Consider the following 27,253-nt stretch of genomic DNA (forward strand, 5'->3'; position numbering starts at 1 on the left):
GCCAGGAGTTCCCAGTGTGGGCTAGGCAGCGGGTTAAGGATCTAGCACTTTAGGCAGCTGTGATCTACTAGGGAGCAGCTGCGGCTCCAATTATATCCGTGGCCCGCTAGTCTGCGGGACCGCTAGCCCAGGAACTTCCATACGCCTGTGGATGCAGTCAAAGAAGAGAAGAAAAGAGAAGAGAAAAGAAAAAGAACAGGAAGCCGATAATTCGCTTTGCGGATATGATGCAAATTTGCTCCCACAGGTTCATCTATAAGAACCTCAGGAATTGAAAACAGCAGAAACTAACATCTGGAGTTGAGCCCTTTAACCATGTAAGTGAAATCCCGATGAGATGACAGCAGCTAACACTTATTAATTTTACTTTCACTTTAAGTACTTTATATCAATACCATCTTTAGCTTTTCAGACAACCCTCTAAGGTAGGTGGTAATTATTGCCTTCCCTCAACCGTTCATAAAACAGGGCTCTGACAAATTAACTGTCAGGGTACCACCGGAAAACTCTTCTTCAGATGTTACCATCTTCCAAACTAGAGCAGGTTTCCCTCCCTCCCACCTGCTTGCACTGACCCCCTCTGTCCTTCTCGAGCCTTTAGATGGTCAGGTAAGGGACAGCCTCCGCCTGCCAGGCCCCTACTCACGTTCAGCAGCCGTTGCCCGGTGCCCTCCTTGGCCTCGTCCTTGGGCAGATTCGAGGTCTTGCCACGCTCCTGGAAGTTACGGGCTGCCGCAGAGAACCCTCTGGCTTGCACGTTTTCCAAGTTAGTATAGGGAATCTTCTGGACTATGGGGTCTATGTGCCGGGAATGGACCCGCCCGTTGCGATTATCTGTCGTGTTGGAAACCTTAGCCATCTCTTGGGCGGGCTCTATCCCTCCATCCTCCGCTGGGCAGGTCTAAGCCTAACCGCCGCCCTGCTACTGCGCACGCTCAGCCGTCTCCCCGCCTTTCCCCGGCTTTTCCTGCGCACGCCCAGCTCCTGCTCCTACCCAGGGCTGCTAGTTTAGTGATCCTGGGGGGTTAGCTGCAAGCACCTGCCCAGGCCATTTCAGGCTCCTTTAGATGATTGATGATAGTCAGGGCAAGCTGGTGGGGAGCAAAGCCTCTCCGTATGGTGATTAAATACTTTGGTTCATTATCTTGCCTCCCTCTTAACCCATCATAAGCCCTCTTCTCCATAAACTCCTTACGCTATCCCGGAGCTCCAGATGCTGTTTATCCATCGGTCTACTTGGACATCTTTACTCAACTGTCCCATTGACTTATGACACAGCACGTTAATATTCATCTTCCCTCCCAGACCTCTAGTATGTTCCATACATCTTTAACGTAGTGATGTCGTATCCACAAAAATCTTAAAACTTGACACTTTAAAAAATTTTTTATTTTTGGTCTTTTTTTCGCTTTTTAGGGCCGCACTCGTGGCATATGGAGGTTCCCAGGCTAGGGGTCTAGGGGTTCAGTCGGAGCTGTAGCCACCAGCCTGCACCACAGCCACAGCAACACGGGATCTGAGTCGTGTCTGCGACCTACACCACAGCTCTCCAAAAGGCCGGATCCTCAACCTACTGAGGGAGGCCAGGGACGGAACCCATAACCCAATGGCCCCAGTCAGATTCGTTTCCGCTGTGCCACGATGGGAACTCCCAGACACATTTTTGAATTCTAAGCTTAAATATTGAAACCCTGTTTTTTTCTCTTTATGGCACCTTGTATAGAACATCTCACACACAGATGAGTGCAAGGGGTTACTTACGGGTATCCTGGCCTGCTCTCAATCCACCTTCTCCACTGCCCCAGTGTTAACAGAGTTTACCCTTTAAAATATACAAGATCAGAAACTTAGTTTTATTGGCCACAAAATTTTAATTCCTTAATAAGGAAACTAAGGGACTCCAAAATGCCACAGCCACCTCAGGATCATTACTTACGGCTCTTGTGTATGGAATCTTTTTTTTTTTTTCTTTTTAGGGCCACACATGGAAATTCCCAGGTTAGCGGTCAAATTGGAGCTGCACCTGCTGGCCTACACCACAGCCATAGCAACAGGAGATCCAAACAGTATCTGTGACCTACACCGCAACCTACGGCAATGCCAGATCCTTAACCCACCGAACAAGGTCAGGGATTGAACCAGCATCCTTATGGATACTGGTCAGGTTCTTAACCCACTGAGCCACAAGGGGAATTCTTGGAATCTATTTTTCTTTTACTCCAAGGCCACTTCAAAGTTCAGTCTTGAATCACATCTTATAAAGCCATGCGCATACCCCCTAAGCAGAATTAACTGCCATCTCCAGCCTGCTACGTGGCATATCCTTATTAGTGAGTTCACACTATGAGTATTAGTTGTTAATTTCAAAAGCTAGAATTATTTGGGAGCAGGAATCTGATCCTTACCTTTTACTCTGCAGAGTGCATGGCACAATAACCCAAAGCCCTTGACCCATGTTTGTTGTCATTTCAGGTCTGTGCTGTGTGGCATTAAATCACTGTGCAAAGAGACTTGCTGTCCACCAGCATGCTCTGACTTCCTTAGGGTTCATGTGATGCAACAACAACAAAAATCTAAGTTCAATTAAACCTCTAGAACTAACCTCCAGTTTACAGGAACTACAGGAGATAAAGAAACAAACTGAAGGATACTTTTAGGGGAAAAAAAATCAAACACATAAAAAAATGTTGGGAACGTCCATATGCATCCAGTGTGGCCCTAAAAAAAAAAAAATAGTGTAAGTGGGACATTATTTTAAAAACTGGTTTCAATTCTTTACACACACACACACACACACACACACACAAAAACCACAAATGTCATGAAGGAATGTAGACTGACACAGCCACTCTAGAAAAGAGTTTGGCGATTTCTTAAAAAGCTAAACATGTCACTACCATACAACCCAGCAACTGCACTCCTGGATGTTTATCCCAGAGAAGTGAAAACTCACATCCACTCAAAAACCTGTACACAAATGTTCACAGCAGCTTTATTCATAATGGTCAAAAAGTGCAATCAGCTCAGATGTCTTTCAATAAGTAAATGGTTAAACTTCAGTACATACATATCTGGAATATGACTTAGCAATAAAAAGGAATGAATTATATTGGCCATATAACTTGGATGAATCTCCAGGGAGTATGCCAAGCAGAAAAAAGCTATTCCCCAAAGATTACATACTGTATGATTCAACTCATAACATTATTGAAATTACAAAATTTTAGAAACGGAAGACAGATGAGCGATTGCCCAGGCTTTGAGTTGGGGTGGAGGGTGTGGGTGTGGGAAGTGGGTTAAGTGTTTTTATAAAAGGGCAATATGAGAGATTCTTACAGTTTTTGGACTTGTTCAGTATCTGGCCTATGGTAGTAGATACACAAGCCCACACAATTGATAAAACTGTATATTACTTAATGTACACACACAGATACACACACGAGTGCAACAAGTAAAAACGGGGAAGACTGAACAAGATTGGTGGGTCGTATCAGTGTTAATATGCTAGTTGTAGTAGTATAATAATTTTGTAAAGTGTTATTTGGAGACGCTGGCAAAGTATACAAAGGACCTCTCTGTATTATTTCTTAAGTTTGCATGAATCTACATTTATCTCAGTAAAACTTTCAATTAGAAAATGTCATGGGGGAGAAAAGGAGACCATTTTAAATTAAGAGATAACCCGAGTTCCCATCGTGGCTCAGTGGTTAAGGAATCTGACTAGGAACCATGAGGTTGCGGGGTTCGATCCCTGGCCTTGCTCAGTGGGTTAAGGATCCAGCATTGCCGTGAGCTGTGGTGTAGGTCGCAGACAAGGCTTAGATCTGGCGTTGCTGTGGCTGTGGTGTAGGCTGGCAGCTGTAGCTCCGATTCGACCCCTAGCCTGGGAACCTCCATATGCCGCGGGAGCAGCCCAAGAAATGGCAAAAAGACAAAAATAAATAAATAGATAACCAAGTGAAATGTGTAAACCTGGACTAGATCTTGAGGACCACTGGGAAAATTTGAGAATGGACTGAAATTATTGTTTTCTAACTATTTTCATGATATTGTGCTATGCAGACGCATGTTCTTTTTGGAGACTGCACGCTTAAACATTAGGGTGAAGTGATATGATGTCAGCAACTTACTTTCAAAAGATATAGCAAGAATAAAAGGAGGATGTGTATAGAAAGAAAGCAAATGAGCAAATGCGGCAAAATTTTAACAATTAATCTAGGTTGATATGGATCACAGCTGCTATTACACTAGTCTTTCAACATTTTTACATTTGGTAGTTTCCAAATACAAATCCCTCATTGCTCACTACGTATATAGCCTTTTCTTTGCACCCAACTCCACCAGAAATTCTATTCATCCTGTAAAGGACCTGTACACACCCCTTACCCACAATGCTTTCTTAGATTCTTTAATTCTACGATGCCTATCTATGCCTTTTAACTAGATTATAAGCCTCTAAAAGGCAGGTATTGTTTTCTTGTTTTGTCCTCTCACAAAGCTAGCAATTTGATTTAAGATCAAATCAAGTCATCTACCCCAATCCGAGCTTTGTTTCATAATAAATTACAAATGGTACAGGTAGGCGAGAGGTCCCAAATGCTGGCTGGTCTAGTGGCTATACCACAACCACCTGGCATATCTTCTTCAAAAAGCCAGTGCTCCAGGCAACTATCCCAGACCTAATGAATCTCAATCTCTAGGAATGGGGCCTGGAAGTCTATATGTGTTTTGTTCTGTTTGGGGAGAGTGGGGAGAGGTAGGTATTAATTACTGAATATTTTGTACCCCCCAAAACAATGACAAAACCCCCACTAGGGATGTTGCCTAGAATACCTCAGAAGCTCTACTAAGCATATCTCTCTACCCAACATGTGATGCATGGGCAAAGGTAAGAAAAATTATGGTTTTCAGCCAACCATGGAGACACATTAGCAATGAACTTCCTCCAAGTTTCCCACTCATCATGGCCAAAGGTTATGGGACAGACACCACTGTGTTTTCCTTGAAGAAAGATTTGTACAGCTTCACTAGATTTCACAGACTGGAACACAGACATCTTTAGGGGGGACATTATTCAGGCTACCACAATCCCCCACATTGGTTCTCTCATATTTCTCCTTGACAACACTGTTCAGGTGTAGTAAGCTTCGGCTCTAATGAGCATGGCTTCCCTGAATTTGCTGACAGGGAGGACCACGAACTCCTGCACCGGCAGTCAGGATGACTTCAGGATTGCCAGCAGGTTCACAGTTCTGGGACCGGAGGGGGAATTTCTTTTTCAGCAGCTCCAGCCTACAGACAGCAAGATGGTCCTAGTGTGGTGTTAAGACCAAAGGCAGACCCGAGAGCCACCCATCCTCCATCATGGACGTGTCCGTCCTCTTCTGCTCCACAACATCCAGTGGCTGCTAATCAGGGCAGCCCCAAGTTTTATTGAGGTGCTAGAGAGCCTCTGAGACACCTTTTCCCTCGGTGAGTCCTATCATTGTCTTGGGCTCCAGGTCTCATAGCAGTGAGGTACCAGGAGATACAGCCCTGAAGAGAGCTCTTCCAGGGCAGGACCCACCTGAAGAGTTAGGTGTCCGTGACAGACAAAGATCTCTGACAAAGAGCTTGGGAATAGGCATGGGGGGTTTCTGCTCATCCTCTCTGTCCTGTAAAAAAAGAGGCAGGGGGAAGGGTCTGCACAGGCCAACTGAGTGTTAGCTTAGTAAGCGCATAGGCCTCTCCTTTATTCTCCTGCGTTTGGGGGCCACTCAGCTTCTCTTTTGCTGTATATGCTTTTTAAGGCTCCCTAAATGATTCTGATGGTCAACCAGATATAGGAACCCACTGGTACAGGTCTTAAAGGGAAACGAACATTAACGGTTATAAAACTTTTCAAACAAAAGTTGTATTTCCTTTTTAGCCATGAAGTAAAACACCTTTCAAGCTAAATTACATGATCCTAATTACATGATACACAACCACTGAGCCAGTTTCAAAAAAGACAAATTTCATATTTCAATTTATTCAGTAAGGAGACAACAAAAATAAATAATAAAGGTCTTCCCCCTGTCCTTCCTTATTCCCTAAATTTCTGTTTAAACCTGATAGATATTTTGTAATACTAAAGCTATGGCTTTTTAAAAAGCACCGTACTAGTGCTTTTAAAGATAATGATTATAAATGCAACTAATTTGAGAAAACAGGAAATAAACATTCTCGCCTGCTGATTTCTAGCTCATTACCTCCTTTGTCATTAGGATGATAATGCTACAGACATTAATATTTGAGTATAAGCTGCAGACACAATTGTAACATTTTCCATAATCCTGAGAAAGTGTTCTGTATTATATAATCAAAAAATCGATTCCAAATACATCCATACATATCTTACAAAAATACATTTAAAACAAGAATGGGAAAAATTCTAAATACTGGGTCATTCCTCTGAAGATGAGCTGGCACTATGAAGAGGCTTTGATTCCTTTTTCTTCATCAGGATATTCTTCCACATCAGAGGAGAACATCAGCTCTGGGAGAGAAAATGAACAAATCAGACTCAACACGGTTTGCCAGTACCTCAGAAAGAGTTTTATAGCTTAGTTATAAACAGTCTCTTAAAACATTGACATATTATATGATAATAGAAAGCCCTCATGTTCAAGTAAGAACTCTTACCAGGAAATTTAAGCCGTTCAGAGAATCTGGGATCATTAACCAGCTAAGAGGTCTAATTCTAATAGAGATCATTTTAACCTAAAATGTAGGACGCAGACATAGAGGAGGACCTGGACCTAACACGAGTGCCAGGATATGTGAACATGTTACCTCATTTCATCACTATAACAACCCTAAAAGCGAGTGTTATCATCCTCATTTTATATTTGCTTTTTTTAATCCACATAGAAATGTTATTTGATTCACGTGGCCCTAAAAGAGAATTGCGTTCTGGAAATACTCAGTAAGTAACACACGCTTTGCGATTTAGACTGAATAACTGCGCAAGCCAGGTGGGGGCAGCTTCAATCCCAACCACAGCGCAGAATGTTACTAATTGACATTTCTACATTTAAACTATTACTTAGCATTGATATATAATTCTACATTTAAACTGTTACTTAACACCGACATTAAAATACCAAGAAATATTAAAAAAAAAGGAAATCTTGGGAATCTAATAAAGTCCCCAGATGTAAGCATTAGATGAAAAAAATCTTTGACTAAAAACAATATGGAATAAAAGGAAAACAGCAAAATACCTAAAGCCTAAGAAGATTTTTTTTTTGGTCTTTTTATCTTTTTTAGAACTGCACCTGCAGCATATGGAGGTTCCCAGGCAAGGGGTCCAATTAGAGCTGTAGCCTCCAGTCTATGCCAGAGCCATAGCAACGTGGGATCTGAGCCACATCTGCGACCTACACCACAGCTCACGGCAACGCTGGATCCTTAAACCACTGAGCAAGGCCAGGGATAGAACCCACAACCTCATGGTTCCTAGTTGGATTCGTTAACCACTGAGCCACGATGGGAACTCCAGCCTAAGAAGATTTTTAAAAACACTTTAGTATGTCAAAAGGAATAATGAGTGAAACAACATAAGAAAAGGTACATGAACGAATATATACAAAAAGATTATATTTTTTTGTTCTGGTTTTTACAAATGGAAATATTGGAAAGATTCTCAATTCCAAGACTTCTGAAACAAAGGCTGTAATCAGTTGATCAGACTGCAGTTAAATGCTCAGAATGTTAAACAAATTAAGAATAAAATAATAACCGAAGTCCAGAAAATATCAAAGCGATTCAAAGGTAAAACTGTGGACCATCTGCCCAGGAAATACAACCTTACAATACCAGTACTACACGGTTCCTAAAACAGTGCTGAAGGACTAGCAGTTTGCAATGTGATTCTTCCTCTTCAGGTGTTCCAAGAAGGGCCTGGGGACCAGAGATTAGTAAATCTCGCTTCACCCTGGGTGCACTAAATGACAATGACTGGTGAAGAATTTGTGAAGGCGGAGGAGGAGGTGAGAACAAATTCACTTGAATACATGTCTAACAGAGGCTAAGAGATGATGGATGACTTATGCCAAATTGAGATACTTTGATCAAAAAGAGGCCAAGAGGAGTTCCCGTCGTGGCTCAGTGGCTGGCAAATCCAACTAGGAACCGTGAGGTTGCAGGTTCGATCTCTGGCCTTGCTCTGTGGGTTAAAGATTCCGTGTTGCCATGGGATGTGGTGTAGGTCGCAGACGTGGCTCAGATCCCGCGTTGCTGTGGCTCTGGCGTAGGCCCACGGCCATAGCTCCGATTGGACCCCTAGCCTAGGAACCTCCCTATGCCGTGGGAGCGGCCCTAGGAAAGGCCAAAAGACAAAAAAAAAAAAAAGAGAGAGAGAGAGAGAGGAAGGGAAGTTAAGATTTGGTATAAAATACCTGAAGGGTTCCAAAAGAAGAAATAAATTCAAAATATGTGGACAGACTACAGAAGCCCCCTGTTAAGACTCTGGGACCCAGAGTTCCAGGCATGGCTCAGTGGTTAACGAATCAGACTAGGAACCATGAGGTTGTGGGTTTGATCCATGGCCTTGCTCAGTGGGTTAAGGATCCCGCGTTGCTGTGCCTGTGGCATAGGCCAGCAGCTACCATCTCCGATTGGATCCCTTGCCTGGGAACCTCCATATGCCGTGGATGCGGCCCTAGAAAAGGCCAAAAAAAAAAAAAAAAAAAAAAAAAAGAATAAGACTCTGGGAATCCAGCTCTCCTACATACTCCACCCTGCTTCTCTCAGCACTCTGTTTCACCACTCTATTATTACTCTTCTTGTGTTATTTTAAGTGATTGGACTATTACAAGCTACATTCATTACAAAAGAGATTTACAAAGTCATTACAGACGATTTCATGATATTCTATTTTTTTTCTTGAATACCTTCACTAAGATCCATGCCAGGTCTATAAGACAAAAACAGCCAAGATAATCCCACCAGAAGGGCCACCACCAGATTCACCACAATCCATGGCTGGAGAACCTGCTCCTCAATTCCTTCTGCCCTAAAAGGACAGAAATACTCATTAGAAATGTCTTCATTTTGGTCGATATATCCAAATATATCCATTTTATAAACTTAAAAAAAAATTAGCACTCCTTACCTAGAGGAAAAACAGGCACAAAATAATATGGAATTTCCCTGTTAGATGCATCATATGTATCAGGAGAACAAAGGTTCAAAGGTTGCAGAACTATCACAGTGCTACTGTTCAATCTTTCTTTACCTAATGCCCCCTAGCCACTCTCTCAAAAAAGAGTGCCCCTCTTCCCAGTGAGGGAAGACAGCCCGCCCCCTCATGGTTGGCCATGAACCTGAGGAGGCGGACTCACCTGGGTCTGCTCTCCTTCTATACCCTTGGTTTTCTGAGAACTCTCTCCCAGGTGCCCACTCCATCTCTATGCTGGGGTATCAGGCTCCCCCATCACGTAATGGTTTATTTTTAAATCGTAACTTAGGAGATTTAAAATAGATTTGTAAAAAGAAGACATTTCTTTAAAAATGGAGTATGTAATAACAGTTACCCATTAACCAAGGGAATGACAAGGAGGGGGGTTGCCATAATTTTGGAATCAAAAACAGGGCTTTCAGAGGAAAAATATTTACAGAGGAAAACAAGTAAAAGAGTAAAAGAATCGGAATAGTAACAGTACTCCCATTGTTGCTGTTATTACCATCAACAATGACAAATGCTATTGCGAATTCTTACCAGAGGCTACCATTAACAGAAGAAGGTGTGTAAAGGTGGATTCTGTCACTCGTCATTTGCTGACTCAGAGATAATATAAGAGCAGTGAAGTACACTGAGAAAAAGACAAATTATTAATAACGTATTTTTAACAACCCAGTTAATTTTGATTTTATAGATTAAGGTCAAAAATAATCTGTACTTTGGGGAATGATGATATAAAAAATTCATTTGATCAATTTCAATATCCTGGATAGTTAGTTTGACATTATTTTTTAAGAATATAGGTAGAGAAGGGTCTTTTGAGTTTTGAGATGCTATTTTTTTTTTTTTTTTTTTTTTTTTTTGCTTTTTAGGGCTGCACCTGTAGTACATGAAGGTTCCCAGGCTAGGGATCAAATCGGAGCTACAGCTGCCAGCCTACACCACAGCTCATGGCAACGGTGGATCCTTAACCCACTGAGTGAAACCAGGGATCTAACCCACAACCTCATGGTTCCTAGTCAGATTCGTTTTTGCTGCGCCAGGATGGGAACTCCAAGATGTTATTTCATCATTAGGCTGATAAGAATCTAGAAGACCTTTTAAGAAATCAAATGACTTACTCAAGGTCCTAAAATTGGTTTCAGTAATTAGAACAGGAGTTCCCGTCGTGGCGCAGTGGAAACTAATCTGACTAGGAACGATGAAGTTGCGGGTTCGATCCCTGTCCTTGCTTAGTGGGTAAAGGATCCAGCATTGCCATGAGGTGTGGTTCAGGTCACAGACACTGCTCAGATCTGGCATGGCTGTGGCTATGGCCGGCAGCTGTGGCTCCAATTAGACCCCAGCCTGGAAACCTCCATATGCTGTGGGCACAGCCCTAAAAAGACAAAAGACAAAATAAATAAATTAAATTTAACTTAATTAAAAAAATAATTAGAACAAAATTTATTCCCAATTATAAAAAAAAGACATAGAATGGTATTTGTTACTGGAATGCTATATCAGCTCAAGCTTTTTAATATAAGTAGAAAACACAAAAGTTTAACATTAAGTAATACAGAGTAACAAACTTTTAAAAGTTACTTAGATACCCCCATTGAATAATAATTCTATTGGACTTCCCTTGTGGGTTAAGTGGGTTACATATCTGGCATTGTCACTGCATGGTACAGGTGACTGCTACAGTACAGGTTTGATCACTGGCCTGGGAACTTTTGCCTACTTTTGGCAGGTGGAGCCAAAAAAAAAAGTCAAAATTATGCCTACCATGGTTTTCATTTTTTAAGGGCCGCACCCATGGCACATGGAGGTTCCCAGGCTAGGGGTCGAATCAGAGCTACAGCTGCCGGCCTACACCACAGCCATAGCAATGCGGGATCCGAGCCTTGTCTGCTACCTACACCACAGCTCACAGCAATGCTGGATCATTAACCCACTGAGCGAGGCTAGGGATCAAACCCACAACCTCATGGTGATTAGTCGGATTCATTTCCACTGCGCTACAACAGGAACTCCCAGTTTTTTAATTACAAATTCCATTGAATATCTAATAAGTAGTGTTTATAGCAATAATATAAAATCCATTTAAGATAAAATTATATTTTTCCTGGTTCAAAGTTACACAGTTATCAAATTAAACAATTTACTCACAGAAAGATGCTAAAGTTGTTGGATCCAGGGCAAGAAAATTTCGGATTGCTACTGATGTTTTAGCAAAGTCAATCCTAGAAAATACAAAACCTTTTAAATTTGTAAACTTCTTACAAACTATACTCTCTGGACTACAGTTTCTTCCTTCTCTATTTTAATGCTGTCACATATATTGTCTATTGCTAAGCTTTAAGTAGCTACAGTTTATACTTAACGTGCACAAAGGAAAATCTAATTTACAAAAGCCACAAAACAGTTAAGTAGGAGACTGTTTTAGTTATCATTCCTTTAGAGTGAAGAACAAACAAATTAAACTTGATCTGCAAACATCATTAGATTCTACCTCTTTCTATGACCCATATCATTAGGTTATAAGTTGTGGTTTTCCTTAATGGGTTGAATGGTGTTCCCCAAAAGATATACTGGCCTCCTAAACCCTGGTACCTGTGAATGTGACCTTATTTTTTTTTTCTTTTTAGGGCTGCACCCCAGCACATGGAGGTTCGCAAGCTAGGGGCTGAATCAGAGCTACAGCTGCTGGCCTACACCACAAGCCACACCCAGATCCTTAACCCACTGAGCGAGGCCAGGGATTGAACCCGCATCCTCATGGATGCTAGTTGGGTTTGTTAACCGCTGAGCCATGATGGGAACTCCAAATGTGACCTTATTTGGAGACAGGGTCTTTGCAGATGTGATCAAGTTAACATGATACCATTACAACGGGCCCTAATTGGTGTCCTTAAGAGAAGAGACACAGATCCAGAGACACAGGAAGACCACCATGTGACAACAGAAGCAGAGACTGGAGTGATGCATCTATGAGGCAAGGATACCAAGGACTGCCAGCAACCACCGGGAGCTAGAGGAGAGGCACGGAAGAGACTTTCCCTTGGAGCTCTCCAAATGGAACCAACCTTGCTGACATCTTGATTACAGACGTCTAGACTCCAGAACCGTGAGAGAATAAACCATTGTTTTAAGCCACCTAGTTTGCAGTACTTTGTGACGGCAGCCCTGGGAAACCAATACAATACCCAGAGACTTGTCTATACCTGAATCAGTGCAGTTGGAAGATATTTGGGACTTTTCAAATTGATTGTATTATATGAAATTTTAGACTTAGAGGTGATGCTAAAATGGGCTAAGCCTTTAGGGGATGTTTTTGCTCACAGTAGTTCCATCCTCCCACCCGCAAAACAAAAACAAAGTGGCTTTTTTTTCTCTCTCTTTTTATGACCACACCTGCAGCATATGGAGGTTTCTTGGCTAGTGGTTGAATCAGAGCTGCAGCTGCCGGCCTATACCACAGCCACAGCAACACTGGATGTAAGCTGCATCTGCAACCTACGCTGCAGACTGTGGCAATGCCAGATCCTTAACATATTGGGCAAGGCCAGGGATCACATGCTCATGGATAGTAGGTTGGCTTCCTAATCCACTGAGCCACAACAGCTTTTATGAAAAAATCAAAATAGGAGTTCCTGTTGTGGCTCTGTGGGTTAAGGATCTGGCATCGATGCAAGCTGTCAATGTCTCTATGAGGATGCAGGTTCGATCCCTGGCCTTGCCCAGTGGGTCAAGGATCTGGCATTGAGGCAAGCTTCGGTGTAGGTCACAGATGTGGTGCGGATCTAGTGTTGCCATGGCTATGGCATATATTTCAGCTGCAGCTCTGATTTTATCCTCTAGCCCAGGAACTTCTATATGCTGCAGATGGGGCCATAAAAAGAAAAAAAAATCAAAGTAACATTAATATCCTATAATTCTTTTTTGGCTTCAGTGGGATCTCAGTTCCCAGACCACAGATTAAACCTGGGCCCCAGCAGTGAAAGCACCAAGTCCTAAGCACTATGGAACTCCCTATAATTCTATTTTGAAAATGTCACAATCAGGAGCACATTCTGCTCAATACTTCCTCCTAATCCCAAGTTAGTGGGATCTGCAGTCCCCATAGTCTTACCTGTCAAAAGCTGAAATTGTACTTAGAGCCAAAAGCAAGTAGAGAAGACTCTGGAATGGATATGCTAAGGTTTTGTATTGTTGCAGAAGGTTTGAGAAGTCAGAAAGCTGATCTCCTGCGAGAACATATATCACAACAATATTCCACACAGCACAGCCAGCCAAGAAGCCATGAGAAAAGAGACCAACCATCCTGAATGGAGAAGGGTTTCATTATTATACATGAACTACTAAAGTAAAAGGCTAAAACATTCTTCAAATCGCTTCACGTGGAAGAATGAAATTTAACACTTCACAAAAAGTAAAAACAAGTTTTTCTTTTTTACTACACTGATAGGCAAATCATTTAACGCCAAAGTTTAAAAAATATACCCACCCACTGTTTTAAGTTGTCGCCTTTGTTACCAGTACCAATCAATACTTTAAAAAAAAAAAAAAAAAAAATTATGGGAGTTCCCGTCGTGGCGCAGTGGTTAACGAATCCGACTAGGAACCATGAGGTTTCGGGTTCGGTCCCTGCCCTTGCTCAGTGGGTTAACGATCCGGCGTTGCCGTGAGCTGTGGTGTAGGTTGCAGATGCGGCTCGGATCCCGCGTTGCTGTGGCTCTGGCGTAGGCCGGTGGCTACAGCTCCAATTCAACCCCTAGCCTGGGAACCTCCATATGCCGCGGGAGCGGCCCAAGAAATAGCAACAACAACAACAAAAGACAAAAAAAAAAAATTATGGAACATTTCCAACAAAATCAGCCACCTGAAAGCCCGGTGCACTGACAGGGCAACATCTCTGGTCGTCCAGGGAGGCTTCATGTCCATTGACACATCTATCTTTTCTGTGGTCTTTATCAGCTCTGACCGATCAGCAGCCTGGAATCGCCCTAAGAATCCCATACACAATAACAAGCCGTTAGCAAGAGGGAACCCTGGCCGTCCTTTTACTATTGCATATTTCAGAACCCTCAGACTGAGACTGATATTTTACTGTTTTCCTACCTAAAAATTCTCCCCGATTCAGTCCTTATTTCAGAGGGCTCTGTTCTTTTGGTTGCTAAAAAATAGCACTTTTATGACTGCTCAACCAATTCTTTAAATTCTAATGTACTTTCCAATTTTCAAAAGTTTCACACACAATTTCATATAATCCCATGATAACCTTTTTTTTTTTAATCCCCTACCTCTATATTGCTCCTCCCCCTTCCCTTTCCCTACTGGTTTGTTCTCTATACCTGTGAATCTGCTTCTTTGTTTCTTTTATTCACTTAGTCTGTTGTATTTTTTTTAAGATTCCACATATAAGTGATATCACACAGAATTTGTCTTTCTGTCTGACTTATCTCACTTAGTCCATCCATGTTGCTACAAATGGCAAAATTTCATTCCTTTTTGTAGCTAACTAGGATTCTATTGCATACATACACAATATCTTTTTATCCTTTCATCTGCTGATAGACACTTTGGTTGCTTCCATGCCTTGGCGATAGTATATAATGCTGCTATGAACAATGGGGTGAATATATCTTTTCAAATTAGTGGTTTTTCTTTTTTTGGATATATACCCAGGAGTGGAATTGCTGGGTCATATGCTAGTTCTATTTTTAGTTTTTGAGAATCCTCCATACTTTTTTCCACAGTAGCTGCACCAATTTACATTCCCACCAACAATGCAGGAGGGTTCCCTTTTCTCCACATCCTTACCAACATTTGTTATTTGTGTTCTTTTTGGTAACAGCCATTCTAAAAGATGTGAGGTGATATCTCATTGTGGTTTTGATTTGCATTTCCCTGATGATTAGAGATAAACATATTACTGTTTTATTTCTAAGAAAAATAAAATATAATGACCATGTGCTATCTTCTCCATCCAAAATAGATGATAAAGTAACAGTCTTAGAAATCAAGCATATTTGATGAAAGACAATAATGAACTTGCAACTCAGAACAAAGTCTGAAAACCTTTAATGTGATGTAGTCTAAAAAACTATAATTAGAGATTTTACAAGTATTAAAGTTTAAATTTCAACACCATAAAGTAAGTCAATATTTGGAAACACATTAAATTTCTTAAAAAAGATGCCAGTGTGTGTTGCATGGCATTCTGTGATGACAGAAAAGAGATGGGCTGTTTCATATACTTAAAAAGATTCCCATGGAAAGTATCGGCTCAGGTGTCAGCTCTACAGCACTATGAACAGAGCCTTATCCCTTTACTGCTGCCGAGCAGGTGCCTTCTCGTTTATCTGCCAGTCCACAAGTGGCCCTCACAAAGTAGGGAAGCTTCCATTTCCATTATCCTTGCCAAAACTGGCTGTCAGGTACTTTGGAGGAGGAAAGACAGGGGGGTGATACCTAATTTTCCCCCAAAGAAAAAGCAACTTCTGGACAAATAATTAGTGCCTTGTATGGTCAGTTACTCTAGTATGGAAGTTTCTGTGCTCAGAGAAGCAAGAATAAAAATGAGGATTGAGTGATACTGCTTGAAAATAGACTGAAGTAAATTAAATGGCCACATGTTATGCTAGTAAAAGCCCTTAACTAGAAGTCTTAAAACATTGGTTTGAGTCCCAGTTCTGCATTACCTAACTGTGAGACCCTGGGTGAATCAGCCTTTCCAGATCACAGGTTTCTCAACTCCAAGATCCCTTAGGTGGGCTCTTACGGAATCAGAATTCTAAAACAATTTCTGTAAAATCTAAATTGAATATTTTAAGAACCCATCTACATTTCAGATGAGTTTTTTAGGCACATATCCATAGCCTATCCATGGGAACAGTTTATAATCATGATCATGCTCTCTGTAGATTTTTCTTAAACACTGCAAACGCAGTCTTATGATCAATGCTTGCTAAACAATGCCAGAACTAGTTCCCAAAAGAGCATACAGCTATAATGTTGTACTTCTTATTTAATATGGCAATACCATCATGTATTTCGTCTTATTTGGAGCACTTATATCATTACCTGTTCTACCACCAATACCACTACCAACTGCAGAGAAGTGGTAAAGTACAATAAAGAATAAAGAAATGGGGGGGGGGGTAGAGGGAGATTTTTAAAAAATTACCCATAATCTCATAACCCAGAAACAACTGGCATTAATATTTTGAATGTATTTCCTTCCAGTCTTTTGTCCTATGCATTTTTATAGCAGAAATCAAACTCTGTGTGTAACGAGTAACTTTTCTTAGAATCTTCCCATGAAATGAAAAATTCTCCCTAAACACATTTTCAGCGGTGCAGAAGATTTCATTGTGTAGATATGCCATAACTGACCGAAATCACGCCCTTCCTGTTTTATATCTAGGTTGTTTCCAGTTTCTTCCCCTCATGAATAACCATGGGATGATAAGCTTTTCATACAAAGTTTTATCCATATTTTGGTTTATTTCCTTAATTCAGATTTCCAGAAGTATAATTTCTAGGTCAAAGGATACCCTTGCATAATTCTTAAAGAGCTCATGTTCCAGAACAAGGAACTACTCACGGCTTTTTTCCACAAACACTTTGCCTACAGGCTGGCTGGTGCCAGTGGGGGCAGTGAACATGGACGGTTGCTCTGGACCCCTTTGCTCATCAGTAATTACATCTTCATCTTCTACTCCTAGTTCATTGGCATAATGTAATTCCACTGGCTGAGTTTTCCTGGGGTCAGAGAGAATGTAAGAAAAATGGATGATTAATGACTTTTAACAGACCCAAACAAGGAGGCGCCTGTGAGTTTAGTGGAAAGAGCCCTGGACTTGGAATCAAGAAATTAGATTTTTACTCAAATGGATCAGTTATTAAGTGTTACTTACAAAGAGCAGGTCACCTATATTTCTGTGGTCACCTATATTTCCTAAGTTTTCTCATCTGGAAAATAAACTGACTGGAACTAGATTTATAAGGTTCTTTACAGACTTAAAATTATATGATTCTATATCATACTGATTACTATATGAAGGGTCATTTCCAAATACAAACAATAGTGTTACATAACTTCTAGTATACTTCTTGAAAGTGTACCACTCGATCTTATCTGAGATTTAATTTCTTATCCTAAAATACACATTTTTATGTATTCCTAAAATAATCATAATTTGAATTGTTAACATGAGAAAATAAATAATAGCCTCTTTATTAATTTTTAATATCTTCAATACCTTTAATTTTTAATTTAGTACCTGTAATTTTTTTTTTTTTTTTTTTTTTTTTGCTTTTTAGGGCCGCATTTGCAGCATACGGAAACTCCCATGCTAGGGGTCAAATCAGAGCTGTAGATAATGGCCCACACCACAGCCACAGCAATGCCAGATCCAAGCCACGTCTGTGACCTATACCATAGCTCACGGCAACACCAGATCCTTAACCCACTGAGCAGGGCTAGGGATTGAACCCACCTCCTCATGGATGCTAGTTGGGCTCGTTACTGCTGAGCCACAGTGGGAACCTCCAATACCTACAATTTTAATATCTTTAATAAGCAGTTTTTTTACTACTTATATAAAATCTTTTACTTGTGCCCCCTTTTGAAGACAGTTCCTGAAATTTTTTATTTAAATACATTTCACTTTTCTCAGTGGGTTTAGTCTTTCCAAATTTATCCTTAATTGATATTTTTGTAATATTACTTATCGTATAGATACATAACTATAAGTATTTAATAAGGCTTAGAAACTACCATTCTCTCTGGAGAATATTTAGAAGGACAAATAAATTTGTACTTTGTCTTCCTTCGAGGTTTTTGAATAACTGGCTCTTCGGCTGGCTCCATGTTGACACAATTTTCATTTGGTAATAAAGATGGACTAGATCTCTTCTTCTGGCTAAAGGTACTCTCCACTTCTGAAAATAAAATAGATTAAGTTTTCAAATTACCAGGATTGCAAAAAGAAAAGTAATGTACAAGACTTCTGTAAGACAAAAGAACTTTAAGAATTTTTTTAATTGGCCCCCAATTTTTTTCACCATCTTACAAATTTTTAACTTTTAAAATTTTACACCTCTAGGAGTTCCCATCATGGCACAACAGAAACGAATCCAACTAGGAACCATGATGTTGTGGGTTCGATCCCTGGCCTCACTCAGTGGGTTAGGGATCCAGTGTGGCTGTGAGCTGTGGTGTAGGTAGCAGACACAGCTCGGATCCTGCGTTGCTGTGGCTGTGGCGAAGGCTGACAGCTGCAGCTCTGATTGGACCCCTAGCCTGGGAATCTCCATATGTCATGGGTGTGGCCATAAAAAGAAAAAAAAAATTACACCTCTAAACACTCAACAGAAAATTTGAAATTGCAATGCCAAACAATATGGAAAAAATTAAGTAATCCAACACCCAGAGTGTGTCAGAGATCTCTAGGTTTACCTCTAAGCTCTATGATTCACTCGAAGGACTTCCAGACTCACAAGCCATTTACACTTGCAGTTATGGTTTATTACAGGGAAAGGACATAAAGCAAAATCAGCAAAAAGAAAAAGCTTAGGGAGCAAAGTCTAAAAGAAACCAGGTACAAGCTTCCAAAAGTCCTCTATCAATGGAGTCACACAGAATGTGCTCATTCCTCCAGCAACAAGTTGTGACTACACATGTTGCTCTCTTTTCCAGGGAGGCTCAAAGCCACTCAGCACTTGGGGTTTTTACTGGGGGTGATCACATGGGCACCCTCTGCAAAACACATACCCAAATTCCAGACTCCCAGAAGGAAAGCAGGGGTTCAGCATAAATAACACTGTGCAAAAATGCACAGTGAGCCACCCTGGTAATTTAGGGAAGACTTCATGTCAGTGTAGGGAACTGCTTACCAGTCAAGTTCCCAGATGCCAGGTAAGAGGCAACTTTACAAGCAGGCCTTTCCAAGGAGAGCAGGTGCAGGCTTGCTGTGCTATAACTCTTTTCTGCACACAAGGTATTAAGTTCAAGCAAGTCAATGGAGCCTCTAACCCATAAGAAACTCTTCCTATCTCGAAATACAAGTGATGGCTCCCTGCAATCCCTCAAAGCCCTTAGAGTTCTATTTTAAGAAACACTTATAGGGAGTTTCCACTGTGGTACAGTGGGTTAAGAATCTGACTACAGTGGCCTGGGTTGCTGCAGAGGCATGAGTTTGATCCCCTTGCCCAGCACAGTAAGTTAAAAGGATCCAGCGTTGCCACAGTGTAGGTCAGAGTTGCGGCTCAGATTCAATCCCTGGCTCTGGCACTTTTTGGATTGCATAATTCTTAAAAAGCACTGCCAATTTGATAAGCAAAATAAATGATACAATATTATGTTTACCTTGTGAATGAAGAGTGCCTGGGAAATAGCAAGATTCAAAAAATGTTGGCTGTTGCTTCATTAAATTATTGTTAATACCGAATCTATCCTTTTACCCTTAATCTCAATGTCCATTTCATAACATACTAAATCTGTACACATATCAAGAGCTATACTTTATGTTTTTGTTCTGAATTTGTACTCCTTCTCTAATAATTTGTACATATACGATCAAAAGAAATCCTCTAAAGTATTTTTGACTTAACCCATTGGAGTTACTCTAGGAATAAAAATGTTAAGCAAAAAAAAAGGAAAAAAAAATGGGATATGAGTGGGGAAAACAGAAACAGACAGGTTTTTAATCATACTCGCAAATCACAACTGCTCTCACAACCTTACGTACCAAGGGGTGGCCTCGTCTTCTTCTGTCTCTTTTGAACAGGAGCTTCTGGATGTTCCACAGGGTCTTTAGTTGGTGGCTCACTGCCCTCAGATGGCCTCTGAACGGCAGTCTGATCAAGGCCTTCTGAAGAAGCACTAGCTGCAGAGTGGAAAAAATTGGGATAACCTGAGCAGAGATTATCAAGTCCTAAAAAGATGGGAAAAGGGGGAACTGGAATGTTTCCTATATAATAACCTCCTCTCTTACAGAATTAATTGTGCATCAAATCTTGATTTCCTTCCTCCTCACCCGAACTCTGGGCTTTAAGTTGAGAAAAGAAATAAATGAGGGAACACAGAAGACTGAGGAAGAAAAAAACCCAGGGGGCTAAAAAGAACAAAAGAAGAGGAAGAGGAAAGCTGCTTAAGAACTTCCAAAAAGGTGAAAACATAATAGAAACTGTCACCCTAGGGACTCTCTCACTTGTCTTAGGCCTTGAGAATTATCAGCCTCCATACAGTTTTAGTCCTTCATTAACAAACTGACACATGATGAAGTCATCATGGATACCTGGAGTTAACAGGTAACTTAGAGAGCTTGTCATCTGATCACTCATTTCAATCTCTCTCCTCATCACATCTTTGAACAGATTTTTAGCAGATCTAAATTCTACTTTACTGCATTTCCTCGCCTGTTTTTTTTCACAAAAGAAGAAATACAGGGAGTTCCTGTCCTGGCGCAGCAGAAATGAATCCGACTGGGAATCATGAGGTTGCAGGTTTGATCCCTGGCCTTGCTCAGTGGGTTAAGGATCCAGCATTGCTGTGAGCTGTGGCGTAGGTTGCAGACGCAGCTCGGATCTGATGTTGCTCTGGCTCCAGCTCCGATTGGACCCCTGGCCTTGGAACCTCCATATGCCATGGGTGCAGCCCTAAAAAGGATAAAAGACAAAAAAAAAAAAAAAAAAAAAGAAAGAAATACAAATGAGCGAATAAACAAATGAAAGATGCTTAACCTCATTAGTATTCAGAGAAAGGGAAACTAAAATAAGCTACTCTTTGCCCCCTAGGTTGACAAAAAAGTTTTCACAGCTGATATTGAACAACGTTGTCAAGGCTTTAGCGATTGTGACACTCAAACTCTTGGTGGCAAGAAGATAACTAAAGCTCTCTTGAAGGCAATTTGGCAGAAATCTATCATATTAATAATGCACAGGTCCTTTTGTCTAGCAGTTTCATTGCGAGTAATCTATCTTATTATAGAAATAGCTCTTCTTCCTCACCACCCACTTTTTTTATGTAGAACTGCAAATTGTAGGTGTGCAAAACTTGAAATAACCTAATTGAACAATAAATTTAATAAAAGCCTAGCAACATGTCCCCCTTTTGGTCTAGAGCACTGATTTTGTTTTTTATAAGAAAAAAACCTGGTAGCTGGGATAGAGCCAAACCTGTGCTCCCTCAACTCTGTCTTTATAGCATCTATGACCTGTGATCCCTAAGTCCATATGTACATGTTCATATTTAACTGTCAGTATATTTTTAGAGCCTAGCATTTCAATGACTTTGTGCATCTAAGTCTCTTTGCCTCTCTTTTCTTTTTACTCCGTGTCTGGATGTCTTTCTCTAGGCATCCATCTCCATTTCTCCTTTCCTCCACCCACCATCTAGTCCTCCATTCATTAGGCAATGATAAGCTAACACATGGTTCCGACCAGGTTAAGGGGTGATCAGCTAAGACCTTTCAGAAGCTCATCCAGTAGCGGTGGACAGGACAGGCTAGAGTGGAAGGAAAACTAGAAGTACAGAGCAATGTTGGAGGCTACCTCAATAGCTCAGATAGAAGAAAGGAGCTAAACTAACTACAGTTAGTTGGACATGAAAATGGAAGAGATGTAAAAGATATAGAAGAAACAAGCTTATGAGAGGCAGCAAGTAGAGTGACAGGACCAGGCAGAGGTCACTCTGAGGTTTCCACTGGGAGAATGGGGGGGGGGGGGTCCATTAACAGAAACTTGTTAAGTGAGAAGTAAAACTTGATTTATTTTGAAAGTGATGATAAATTCTGGATGTGCTGAGTTCATGTTCCTGACAAAAGATCCAGGATTATTACTGAATAACAAAGACAAAAAGGAGTTCCTAGAACTTGCTCATTATTTCCCCAGCTTTTTTTTCTATTAAAGTATAGTTGATTTACAATGTTGTGCCAATGTCTGCTATCATTATTGGAGCTTTAATACCGGGATGATACAGCCTCAATTTCAGACTCATGTTCTAATGTAGAGATTCTCTGATTGAGACGAGGGATCCAAGAACCTTATGTCTCTAAATCTGATGTCCTGTTCAGAGATCTGGACTCAATCATAGCTTAAGACAACTGTGTTATCTATAGATAAAAGACCTCAAAGAGTCCAAGAATGTTGTGGAAGTAAGATCTTGGGTGGCATTCCTTTATTCCAGGAATGCTTCTAGATACTCCTCAGGCCGCTCACTGCCTTATCTCTGACAACCACCAAGAATCCCACTGCGTCAAAGTGAACGTGATTTTATCCTCAACACAGCAGTGACCTGGGACTGCAGGGGCCCTGTCTGTCCCTGATCTGTGATGTTTATCATGCCTGAGGTCCTGGAAAAACTTTTGATCCCTGACGACAAAGAACAAGGTCTTACCTAGCATGGTTTTTGTTCTGGGCTTCTTTTTCTTAGGACGACTAAGTGGAATATCATCTATAAAACAGAAAGAATAACAGAAAGGCTGCCTTAAATTCAACGTAGGGAACATCAAAAGGCAACTTTTAGTAGGGAAGACATTTCCCTCTCTTTCCTGGGTCCAGCCAACTTCTATACATTAGGGAAAGAAGGCAAGAGGGAGTTCCCATCGTGGCTCAGTGGTAACAAACCCGACTGGTATCCATGAGGATGTGGGTTCCATCCCTGGCCTCGTTCAGTGGGTTACGGATCTGGCATTGCCGTGAGCTGTGGTGTAGGTCACAGCTGTGGCTCAGATCCTGCGTTGCTGTGGCTGTGACGTAGGCCTGCAGCTCCAGCTCCAGTTTGACCCCTAGTCTGGGAACTTCTATATGCCACAGGTGCAACTCTAAAAAAAAAAATTTTTTTTAAAAAGAATGCAAGAAATTGACAAAGTCAAAGAGAGCCCAAAGAGTGGTACCAGTAGGTCATGGCAGGTCAGTAATGTTGGAAACTATTGACAGGAAGTGGGCTCACCAAATATTTACTCACCCCTATATTTCCCAGCCCCCATGCACTTAGGTGTGGCCTGTGAGTGGTTCTGGCCAATAGGCTATGAGCAAGTGATCTATGTCATTTTGGGGCCAAAACACTGAAAGACCCAGTGAGTAACCATCCAGCTTTCCCTTCCCTTGCTGTGGCAATTGAGGGGGCCTCATGTTAAGATGGCAGAACCACAGCATGGCAGTAGCCTGGATCACTACGTCATTAGTGAATAGGTAGAGAAAGGTAACTATCCCAGACTGTTGCTGCAACGGACTTTGCTTTAACCAGAAAAACCCCACATATTAAGTCACTGAGATTTGGTGGCGACTATGACATAACCCAGTCTATTCTGATGAAATGAGACAAAAGAAAATATAGTCTGGACTTCCTGCTGTGACACAATGGGATCAGCAGTGTTTAGGGAGTGCTGGGACGCAGATTTGATCCCTGGCCTAGCACAAGGGGTTAAGGATCCACAGTTGCCACAGCTGCCCCTTCAGTCAAAACTGCAGCTCAGATCTGATCATCCGTGGCCCAGGAACTCCATTCGCCACAGGGTGGCCAAAAATGAAAAAAAAAAAAGAAAGAAAGAAAATATAGTCTCTATTATTGAACTGTCAGCTTAACCAACAGTTATGTTCTGGGTGACTCCAGTCTGGGATGAATACTTTTTTATTTTTAAGGTCAAATATTGACCATATAACTACTGTTATATATCAATCATCATTTTAAAATGGTAGTCATGGATTTCCCGTCGTGGCTCAGGGGTTAACGAACCCGACTGGCATCCATGAGGACACAGGTTCAATCCCTGGCCTCGCTTAGTGGGTTAAGGATCTGGTGTTGCCGTGAGCTGTGGTGTAGGTCTCAGATGCAGCTCAGATCCTATGTTGCTGTGGCTGTGGCATAGGCCAGTGGCTACAGCTCTGATTGGACCCCTAGCCTGGGACTCTCCAAATGTTCTGGGTGCGGCCCTAAAAATACAAAAATAAATAAATAAAGTTAAATGGTAGTCATAGAAGATTACTAGGATTTAGCAATATATACTATTCAGATTCAATTTTAAGAGGAAATTAAGAAATCAAACTAACTTACAAACATCAAATACTGTATTTAGAAAATTTTATACTGAGTGAACTAACTCACCTTGAATAGCACTTTACATGACACCAACCAAATTTAATCAGGACAAAGACAAAAAGAAAAACTCTATTAATTAGAAATCTATTACATGGTCATATTGAAAACTGTCTTAAATCATTACAAATTTAAAATAAAATTAACTTCCACACAAACTCAGCTAGTTTACAAACTAGCTTATTATTTATAATAAGCTGTTTAATAAGGCTAACGAAATAACCCCAATATTTTCTGAACCTACATATACATACTCCCTTCAGTCTAATAATAAAGTGGATTGAACAGATTAAGAACTCTTATTTTGTCACTGACTAAAATCGGCTTAAACTCTGAGGAAACTATTCTAGCAAACAAAAGAGGATCAGAAGTCTGATAAACAAGACACTAAAACATTCCGAATGAATCCATTATCCTAACATGTGGACATTCAATCTTTGATGCAAAAGGTTTAATTATAACTGTTATTTCAATAATTCAAGTATTTTCCACCTTTAAATTTTTAGGAAGCCTTTTCTGAATTATCATAATTATGTAATGGTATAGTCTCAATATGTTTCACTTTATTGATTTTACGTTTTTAAAATTCAATAATAAAATTACTACAAATTACTTTTACCTTGGCACAGGTGGAAGGGCCCGTGGAGGACGCTATGGGGAACAGAAAAAGAAAACGGCTTGTAAGTAAAGCCTTAGAACATCTTTACTTCATGTACCTCACATTTTTGATAGCCCTGTTCATCAGTTAATGCCCAGGAGGCACTGATGAGGATCAAATGGGCAATTTTAAATTTGATCTATCATTTCTAAATTTCTTACAAAAATTCCTTCCTTCCTATATTCCTTACTATCTACAGGCCAGGGCCTGTTCTAAGCATTAGGGATACATTAATGAACAAAACAGAGAAATGCCTGCTTTTTTGGAATTACATTCTAGTGGTTAAGTATTAGAAGATAACATTAAATATATTTATACACACATATATCAGTATGTATACATATATATGCATATATAAATATATATAAAACCATGCACGTTATTACAGTAATGTGTATGATCATATGTATTACTTTAGTTAGGGAAAGTCTCTCTGAGATATTACAGCTGAGATTTGAATAAGAAAGGAACCAAAGGGAGCAAATACAAGGCTTTTAGGGGAGACTGGGCTTAAATAGTTCCAGATAAAAGAAAGCCAGTAAAGAAAAAGCAGTTATCCAAGCATGGGCAGATTAATTAGGAAGACCAAGGGAAGGAGCTTAGATTCTATTTTAATTCCATAGGAAACCGATGGAGGTTTTTAAGACACAGAGTAACACATTAAAAAAAAAAAAAATTCTCTGAACACAGCGTAAAGAACACATTTTAGGGCAGAAAGCATTAAAAAAAAAAAAACTTACAAAAACTTCTTTACATGAAAAAGAAAAGTGTTTGCAGTTCAGAAAAAATACAGTTAAGTGGCATTCTGGAATTTTTCAAAATAAAATACCAACAGAAATGTCTAAAATGCAGTTTAATGTTGCAAGTATCTCAAGCTGCTTGCAGAGGATACTGACTAAAAAGGGTTAAATTTTAAACACTCCGATTGTTTGTTCCACAATTGTCCCATTTCGCTATCCATTCATTCAAAAGATGTATTAATACAAATGCTACTACACTAGGACAAGGTCTTACCACTATCCAGCAGTTAAAATTCAACTGGAAAAAAAGAGAGTCACATGAAAGCGCTATTGTTCTCAAGATGCTAAGGACCGCGTTCTAACCAAGGGCTCAGTTCACAGGGTAACTCCACATTTCAAAAGTCCCGCAAAAATGAGGTGTCATCTATCCAGAAAGTCAGTCTCTACGCTCCTCAAAAGGTGGGTGGCTCAAGTAAACTCAAAAGGAACTAAAGCTGGCTTACCACTTGCTTCTTCCCCATCCTGTCTAAATCCGGGATGCCCCGCGGCCGTGGGCTCCCGGGAGAGGGTTCACCGCCGCCCGGCCCGCTCCCGCGCAGGCGCAATGCGTCATCGGGCTGCGCTGTCCAGGCCGCTAGGACCCACAGCCTCCTCCCAGCAAGATGGGAAGGAAGGGGAGCGGGGTGGGGGACCCTGTCTGGCCTTTTCTGTCTACTCCGGCGTTAAAGGGGGCATCGGAGTCCGGGCTGAAGTGCCCTGGAGGAGAGGCTCCAGCGGGCGCGGGGTAGCAATCACGGTTTTCCCCATGATTTCCCAAGTGGTTGCGGACATTTGTTCCAGGAATGTAAGAGAAGACCAGGACTGAAAGTTCCCCACTGGCAAACGGCGATCTCATTCCCGGGCGGCTAAATGCCCTCCGAGGGGCGTGAATAAGGAGGGCCTCGTCGACTGCCCCCGAAACTCGCAAGGGCTGGGGCCGCTGAGAAGTGAGGCGTCGTCATGGCAACGTGCGCACCCAGGCCCCCGGAAAATTCACGCCTGCCCCCTCACCCGATTCTTGGAGTTCGGGTCCGGCCTTGGGACGAATTTCCAGCCCCCAACCCCAACCCCAACCCCAAGCCTATCCTGTGAGCGCCGAAGGGGCTGCTGCGCGAGCTCCTGGAGCTGGGCTCTCCCCTTTCGATCCCGTCCGCCTCACCCCAGAGGTAGCTGCCCGGGTGGAGCAGAGGCCGACGGGCCCTAAACCGCTCACCGGGTGGTCCTCCTCCACCCCGAGCCCGGAGTCGGCCCTCATGGCTTGGTGCCCGCCGGGCTGCCTCGGCGCAACTGCCGCGGGCCCGAGGCTGCTTCCCCGCGATGCAGAGGTCTCTCGGACTTGCGGGAGGCGGGGGCTTGGTGGCGCCAGACTAGGGCGCCTCCCCAGGTCTCCGCCCGCCTCCGCGCGGCCAAGCTTCGCAATCCCTGGTGTCAGAGACGCATTTAACCACCAAGCCCAAAGTTTAGCTTGGGGTTTGAGTGTGTGTGTTGACGCAGGCGATTCTCGGATTTTCTTCCATTGCTTA

The 27,253-nt window shown here is 41.5% G+C and overlaps 2 protein-coding genes and 1 long non-coding RNA gene across 24 annotated transcripts in view; all 3 read right to left on the reverse strand.

Annotated features, from left to right (window-relative positions):
- The window catches only part of CATSPERT (catsper channel auxiliary subunit tau), a 144,013-nt gene extending 143,110 nt beyond the window's left edge, over positions 1-903 (reverse strand). The window contains 1 exon segment of the mRNA XM_021075702.2: positions 647-903. Within this exon segment, the coding sequence (XP_020931361.2) occupies positions 647-859 (213 nt within the window). The 5' untranslated portion in view covers positions 860-903.
- The window catches only part of LOC146396078 (uncharacterized), a 1,511,729-nt gene that overhangs the window by 1,339,436 nt on the left and 145,040 nt on the right, over positions 1-27,253 (reverse strand). The window lies entirely within an intron of this gene.
- On the reverse strand, positions 5,979-27,062 carry TMEM237 (transmembrane protein 237). Of its 22 annotated transcripts, none has more exons than XM_021074646.2 (13): positions 26,944-27,062; positions 24,913-24,944; positions 24,303-24,313; positions 22,593-22,649; positions 19,945-20,082; positions 18,016-18,136; positions 16,797-16,954; positions 14,070-14,193; positions 13,320-13,511; positions 11,357-11,430; positions 9,743-9,836; positions 8,916-9,037; positions 5,979-6,517 (listed from the first exon to the last, which is right to left on the reverse strand). In XM_021074646.2, exons 1-13 carry the CDS (start codon positions 26,983-26,985, stop codon positions 6,450-6,452), a joined length of 1,233 nt encoding a protein of 410 aa, XP_020930305.1. In that variant the 5' UTR covers positions 26,986-27,062; the 3' UTR covers positions 5,979-6,449.

This window comes from Sus scrofa, chromosome 15 (assembly GCF_054392235.1).
Source record: "Sus scrofa isolate SSC_HxYL_T2T_F1_AM1 chromosome 15, Sscrofa_HxYL_maternal_Yorkshire_Landrace_v2.0, whole genome shotgun sequence".
Lineage (NCBI taxonomy): Eukaryota > Metazoa > Chordata > Mammalia > Artiodactyla > Suidae > Sus > Sus scrofa.